The sequence below is a fragment of the Triticum dicoccoides genome, chromosome 6B (assembly GCF_002162155.2).
Source record: "Triticum dicoccoides isolate Atlit2015 ecotype Zavitan chromosome 6B, WEW_v2.0, whole genome shotgun sequence".
In the NCBI taxonomy this organism is placed as follows: Eukaryota; Viridiplantae; Streptophyta; class Magnoliopsida; order Poales; family Poaceae; genus Triticum; species Triticum dicoccoides.
The window spans coordinates 688,832,696-688,840,365 of NC_041391.1; the positions used below are offsets into that span (position 1 = coordinate 688,832,696).

Below are 7,670 nucleotides of genomic sequence, written 5' to 3' on the forward strand. Positions count from 1 at the left end.
ACACCTCCTCCCCCTTATGGTGGTGGTGGATCAGCATAAACACGGGAGAGAGGATCAGGGCGTAGAGCAGGACGGCTGGTGGGGTGAAGAACACAGGTCGCCATGACAAAGGTGAGGTGGGCATCATCGTGTTTTAAAGGGTGAAGAACATAGGGAAGCATGTCGAAGGAGAGATGGGCATCATCGGGTTTTAAAGGGTGAAGAACATAGGGCGCAATGGACAACGTGAGGTGGGCGTCGTCCGGTTTTGAATGAAAGGGCTCCAGTTAGGAATGTTCCACTATGACGAAAATCAAATGGGAAGGGGAGAGTGTGGCATGAAAAGGCAAGGGTGTGTGTGGTTTTCTTATTGGGCCTGCGTGTTTGAGATTACTTGGTGAACAGTCTGGACAACCACATTTCTCCTCTATATATGGTCTGGATTTGAGGAGTCTGAACTGTCAGGCGGTCGAATTTTGGGGAGCCTGTTGGGCGCCCGCCCGGACACGCCCAAACGTATGAGGAAGAAATGAGCTTCGACCTTGAAAACAACCTTAATCATTTATTTGATTCATTTATATGCATTGTAGTTCGTAGCAACGTACGGACATTCTACTAGTGCGAATAGAGATATATGAGAAGCGATACACGGTAGCGAATACAAGAAATAGAACCCCAAATTTCTAAATCCTTACATAGATAGGCGGCCCACAAACTGCGTGCCCTAAATCCCGTAGTCTGTATTATGTTAAAAAAAATCACGTGGGAAAGCTGAAACAGACTTGACTGCAGCATGTTGAAAAATCTACGCAACATGAAAAGGCGCAAATTGACTGACCTGTCACCGCCAACATTTGACGATAAACGAGGCCCAATCCGGGTGTCTGGCAACGAACCCAACTGCTCAAGCTGTTTCCTCAAAAAAGACTGCTACTGATCCGGTGACCCCGGATCCATTCCTCGTTGTTCCAACATCTTTTAGAGCTCTGTGTCACGAACTCGAGCTCCGCCCTGAGAGCACCTCCAACGCGCCGACTCAAAAGAATAGTATTTTTGTTTGCTTTTTATCCGTTTGTCCGTCTTTTTTAAGATTTGATCGGCAGTGCTCTCAATGCGCCGATCCATATGTACCGGCGTGGCCAGCTAGCCGCCCTTTTTCATCATATAGCACAAAATTTGCATTTCACCCACTACTTTTGTATTATTTCACAGGTAAACATATAGTCCACAACCAAATAAATAGCATAATTTTACAAGCCGAATAAAAGTAAAAATGTCTCACATAGTTTTGCAAACCGAATAAAAAAGATACATCTATTGGTTGCCAACATGAGCCCACATATACTCAAACAAATTATTTTGCAGTTGCATGTGAGTTTCCGAATCACGCATGTCATGATAAAATTGGATGAACTGTTCAAACGTTGCCGCTCCATCATGCTCAGGCACAACATTCTCACCTTGAAACTGAAACTCTTGATCGTACAGACGTTCCAGGTGCTCATCTTCTACGATCATATTGTGCATGATCACACAAGCAATCATCACCTCCCACAGTTTCTGCGTGCTCCAAGTATTAGCAGGATACCGAACGATGCCCCATCGAGATTGCAAAACACCAAAGGCACGCTCGACGTTCTTCCTAGCACTCTCTTGATCATTTGTCGTAGTTGTGGTCGTTCATAGTAAGTTCAGCGGTGGGTCGTTGCCTTCGGCAAGCCTAGCAAACACCAGCGAGTGCTGAAGCACGTTGATATCATTGTGTGATCTGTCCATGCCAAAAAAGAGTGCCAGATCCAGAGATCTTGAGACGCCACAGCCTCAAAAATGACAGTGCAAGCCCTGACATGACCCTTATACTGCCCTTGCCAAGCTGAAGGGCAATTCTTCCACTCCCAGTGCATGCAGTCTATGCTACTAAGCATCCTTGGGAAGCCCCTGCTGGCATTCATCACCAACAAACGGGTTGTATCTTCAGGAGTCAGTTCTCTCAAGTACTCAGGGTCAAACACAGCAATAACAACCTTGCAGAACCTATACAGGGAGTCTAGGCATATAGACTCGCTCAGGATGTACTCGTCAATGAGATCACCGGGCACTCTGTAAGCAAGCATTCGGATGGCGCCAGGGCATTTTTTATAAGAGGAGAAACCAATCTTTCCAACGGCATCCTCTTTGCACTTGAAATAGTCATCATAGCCGACCACCCCCTCTCTAATACGTTTGAAAAGATGCCTATTCATACGGAAACGGCAGCGGAATTTCTGATGTTTGAACAACAGGTTTGTTATGTCAAGTAGCCCTTCCAAAGAAGGAAATGCCCGCTCTCTCGGTTGCGATTCAACGCCGGAAGGTTGCCCGGGATGGAGCCACGGAACGCCGAGCGCTGGCTATTGAGGTGGTGATGAACCTACACGGCAGCCAAGATTTCCTCATCATCATCGGACGAGGAATCGTCGGAGTCGCAAAGAAAATTGTGAAAAAAGAACTCGTCGGCGGAGTCCATTTTGTACCTTGGCAAACTGTCGAACAGTTTGCGGGCGTCGACGAAGGAGACGGCCGGCGAAGGGAGTCGCGGCACACACGGACCAACTAGCTTCCCTGGCGGCGTCCGACGAGTGTGCCGATGAGGATCTGGCCGGGGCAGCGAGGCGGCATCTTGGTCGCGGTCGCAGCTGTGTCGGGGGAGCGGGAGTGGGAAGCTTTCGGCTCCCCGGCGGCAAGACAGCGGTGGCGGGCAACGTGGGAGATGGCGGTGTTGCAGAGGGGATGTTACGGCGCCGGTAGCTGGCAGAGTCACCGAAAAAATGGGCGGCGGCGTCGGTGACGAAGAAGGCAGGCGAGGGTTTGCTATTGAAATGGAAGAGGATGGCCAATGTGCCACCGACCAGCGGGCCAGCGGAGGAGTAGGCGGGTGCGCGCGTCCGGCTCGTGGTCGCGCCGTCGCAAATCCGGCTTAAAAATGGACCGGAAATGAATCGGCAGGCTGACGAAAAGCGGACACACATCTGTTTGAGTCGACGCGGTGGGCCGATTTTTTTGTCCGCGTTAATCCAAACGGACGTGTGCGAACGGAATGGGTCGTCGCGTTGGAGTTGCTCTAAGGTGTTCATGGTGCTCCGGAGGAAAGAGATGTAGGGAAGCAGAGTGCAGAAGGCTGAGATGCTCGCGAGGGAAAGTAGGAGGAAGAGGTCAGAATGGCAGGTGGTTAGGGACACATCGGGGGAGCAGTTGAGACGAAGCAGAGAGTGAGACAATTTGGGTCACTTGACAACTTGGGGTGGAATATTGGCCCACTTGACAACTTGGGCCAATCAACAATGCGGCCACGCCATGGAAGACCAGCCAAGTCAAGCCTGCGTGGTCTCCTCTCCCAGTTCGGTACATGCATCTATCTCCTTCCTCCCTTCTTGGCATGATCCTAGTCGAGACTGGTCACTGGTCGTCGCCTTCCATCCATCGTCGGTCCATCAATCATCGTCGGTTCCTCCATTCCTCAATATAAGGTGTATTATTTTTTTAAAAAGTTAAACTTCTTTAAGTTTGATCAAGTTTGTAGACAAAAATATCAATATCTAGAATACCAAATTATTATCACTAGATTCATCATGAACTATATGTTTACATTTTATATATTTAGTATTATAAATCTTTATATATTTTGTTGTAAACTTGGTCAAACGTAGACAACAGTTGATTTTTTGAAAAACTAATACACCTTATATTTAGGAACGGAGGGAGTATATAGTACTGTGTACCGGAGCAGACCAACCAACGAGAGAGAGAGAGAGAGGAGCATCGCGAGAATGGCGACCACCGTAGTGCTGCTGCTCATCGTGCTGCACTTGCTGGTGGTGACAGCGACGGCGGCGGCTCAGCGGCAGCTGCCCGTGGCGCGGCCGAGGTGCCGCGACAGGTGCGGTAACATCACCGTTCCCTACCCCTTCGGCATCGGCGCGGGCTGCTACCGCGACGAAGCCGGCGCCAACAGCTTGCGCTTCGAGCTCGAGTGCGACGACGGCCGCTCCCCTCCGCGCCTCGTGGACGCCAACCAAAAGAACCAACTCGCGGACCTCTCCCTCGATGCCGGCGAGGCCCGCGCCTACCTCAACGCGACACGCCACTGCTACAACTCCACAGGGGGGTTCGCCGGGCGGAACACCAACAAGGCGTACATGACCCTGTTAGGCACCCCCTTCCTCTTCTCGTCCACCAAGAGCCGCCTCGTCGCGCTCGGCTGCCCCAACCTCGGCTACTTCGTCCATGGCGACGGCTACTACGTCAGCGGCTGCATGTCCGTGTGCCGCCCCTCGCAGGAAGCCATGCCGGGCCCGTGCACCGGCATTGGGTGCTGCCAGAGCGAGATACCCCCCGGCCTCCATTTCTTCGAGCCTACCATTCGCGACTTTCCGCGGGGGCAACAGGACTTCTCCTACTCCAACAGCACGCCGTGCCGCTACGTGTTCCTCGTCGACAAGGAGTGGTTCAGCTACACCGATCGCGTCTTCCTCAACCGCACCGACGACTTCGACGTGCCCGTCGTGCTCGACTGGGCCATCCGGAACGTCGGCAACTGCAGCGCCGCTAGGCAAAACACGAGGGACTTCGCCTGCCGAGGCGCTCATAGCGAGTGCTTCAATGTCACCAATGGCCTCGGGTACCGGTGCAACTGCTCCCATGGCTACGACGGCAACCCCTACCTCGAGGTCCTCGACGGTGGATGCACAGGTACAGACTCTGATTCCCAAATGAATTATGAAGTGTTGTGCTCTGTTGCTGCATTTGCGATTTGCCTGATGAAATGTTGAAATTGCTTTGCAAACTGAAGACATCAACGAGTGCCAACTGAAAGGCGATTACCCGTGCTACGGGATCTGCAATAACACGCAGGGAGGCTACACTTGCCAGTGCCATCCCGGGACAAGTGGAGATGCCACCAGGAAGGATGGCTGCCGGCCAAAGGACAAGTTCACCTTAGCTCTGAAGGTCGTTACAGGTAACACATTCCACTTGTCTTCTTGGTTCCTCCTGCAATTCCTTTTCGTCCATCCTATTTACAGATATTGTTCTTACCGGGAATCTAGACTAATGATGAAGTATGTAATGTGGCATATCCAGGAGTCAGCGTGGGGGTGTTCTTGTCGGTGTTCATGTGCTTCTGGCTCTACCTGGGGCTGCAGAAGCGGAAGCTCATCAAGGCAAAGCAGAGCTTCTTCGAGCACAACGGTGGCGTCATCCTGCAGCAGCAGATGCGTTCCTACAGCGGCACCGCCGGAGGTGGTGGTGGCGGGTTCAAGATATTCTCGGAAGAAGAGCTCGAGAAGGCGACTAACAACTTCGCTGCCGATCAGATCCTCGGGCGGGGAGGCCATGGCATCGTGTACAAGGGCATCCTCGAGGACAAGACGGTGGTGGCCATCAAGAAGTCCAAGGTGATGGAGGCGACCGAGACCAAGGAGTTTGCGAGAGAGATGCTCATCCTCTCCCAGATCAACCACCGGAACGTCGTCAAGCTACACGGCTGCTGCCTCGAGGTGGAGGTGCCAATGCTGGTCTATGAGTACGTCTCCAACGGCACCCTCTACCACTACATCCATGGCGGTGAGGGCCTCGACAATAACAAGGCACTTGATACCCGCCTTCGGATAGCGGCGGAGTCTGCGGAGGCGCTGTCGTATATGCACTCGTCAGCCTCACCCCCGATCCTCCACGGTGATGTCAAGACGGCGAACATCCTGCTTGACGACAACCTCACTGCCAAAGTCACAGATTTCGGGGCGTCGAAGCTGGCACCAAACGACGAGGTTGAGATTGCGACATTGGTGCAGGGAACTTGCGGGTACCTAGACCCGGAGTACCTCATGACATGCCAGCTGACGGACAAGAGCGACGTGTACAGCTTTGGCGTCGTTTTGCTGGAGCTCCTTACAGGGAAGAAGCCGATCCGCTTCGACGGGCCAGAGGAGGGAAGGAGCCTCGTGTCCGGGTTCATGACAGCAGCGAAGGTTGGTGGACACTACGAGCTCCTAGACAACCAGGTGAGAAATGAGATGGGGCCAGAGGCATTGGAAGAAATCACACACCTCATGATGCGATGCGTGAGCATGAGCGGCGAGGAGCGACCGTCGATGAAGGAAGTTGCCGAGAGGTTGGAGGCGTTGAGAAGGTACCAGAGGCACCCATGGGGCCAGGCTGGTGCTGGTGATCCGGAGGAGGGGCAAAGTTTGCTTGGTAGAGAGCAACAACGTGATGTAAATTATAAGTTCAAACCGCAGGACGTGATTGATCTCGAAGGGGGTAGCACATACACTTTTAGCTTGTAGATTTTTTCTGCAAGGCCTTTTAGTTTGTAGATTGTTCTAATGTTTGGTGGGACTCCTTTTTCAAGTCTGACCATAAATGTGTAAACTATTTTGGATGTACCTCCCGAGTCGCTCGTGGGCGACACCGGATACACTTCAAACCCACGTTTTGGCTATTGGATCCCAAGAAAATACCGAGGGTGGGCGAGAAACGCGGATACCACGGTTACCGTGAAATTCCGAGGAAATACCGTTCGAATTTTTTAAATGCAATTTGAATTCAAAATTTTCTGAGATAGGAATATATTAGCGCTGAGCTCAACTAGTTCACGAAGCTGCTGTTGGCGCTGTGGTAGGATCTCCCCGTCTGTACTCTACGTATGCCAAGTCGCGGGATCGAATGCTGTTGAAATTCAAAATTTTCAAGAAAATCGAATTTTTTTTCTCGATACGCAGCTTTCTCGCGGAGTAGCGAGAAACACGGGAACCGGGCGGTAACCGGATTTTCCGCCCAGTACCCAAAACCTGGCTTCAAACACGTTTCAATCCATCAATTTCACTCTATATATTTCAGTGTGTGAAATACTAGCTTGTTTGTGAAGTTGCTATCTTCAGTGCGTGCAACTGATGTTTTGTGGAATATACTGAACTTGAAAATGATATTTGTGTAGCTGCTTATTTCAGTATGTGTTTAATGAGTTTGCGTATTCCACTCATTTCCATTTCAGTTATATTTCATAAATCTCAGCTTCTTGAAATGAGTGAAATTAGGTTTTTGAAATGAGTAAAATTAGATTTTTGAAATGAGTGAAATTATCTTTTGAAAATAACTAAAACATGCTTTAAATTGAAATGAGTGATAAATTTATTCTGAAAAAGACATAAATTAGGTTTTACAAGTGAGTAGTTCTACTATTTATTTGAGATGGGTGAAATTATTATTTTAAATTGGTGAAATCAATCATTTAAATTAGTGAAATTAGTTTTATGAAATGAGTGAAATTAGTTTTATGAAATGAGTGAAATCGGTCTTTGAAATGAGCAAAATTAGTTTTCCAAAATAATAACTAGAAAGACAAGCCTACCTATTTTCTCCCGGTTCGATATGCATGCCTCTCGTGAACTCCATCACCAGTCCACCATACACCAAACTCCATCGCCCCGTATGCAGTATGCTACTCCCTCTGTCCCATAATATAAGAACGTTTTTAACACTTGGGATGGAGGGAGTAGCATGGGCGGAGACAGGCCCCAGGCAGCCCGGGCGGCTGCCTGGGGCGTGAGGCCCATCTCCTGTAGACTAGGACGAAGGCGGCCTGGGGCGTAAGGCAGGCCCATCTCCTTTGTTCGTTGCCTGCCTGCCTGGTGCATGCCCGACGGCCCTTTCCC

General features: G+C 50.4%; 1 protein-coding gene across 1 annotated transcript; it reads left to right on the forward strand.

Annotated features, from left to right (window-relative positions):
* Positions 1 to 3,785: 3,785 nt before the first annotated feature.
* On the forward strand, positions 3,786 to 6,441 carry LOC119320102 (wall-associated receptor kinase 1-like). Its single transcript, XM_037594229.1, has 3 exons — positions 3,786 to 4,707; positions 4,808 to 4,975; positions 5,098 to 6,441. Exons 1-3 carry the CDS (start codon positions 3,786 to 3,788, stop codon positions 6,300 to 6,302), a joined length of 2,295 nt encoding a protein of 764 aa, XP_037450126.1. The 3' UTR covers positions 6,303 to 6,441.
* The last annotated feature ends 1,229 nt before the right edge of the window (positions 6,442 to 7,670 follow it).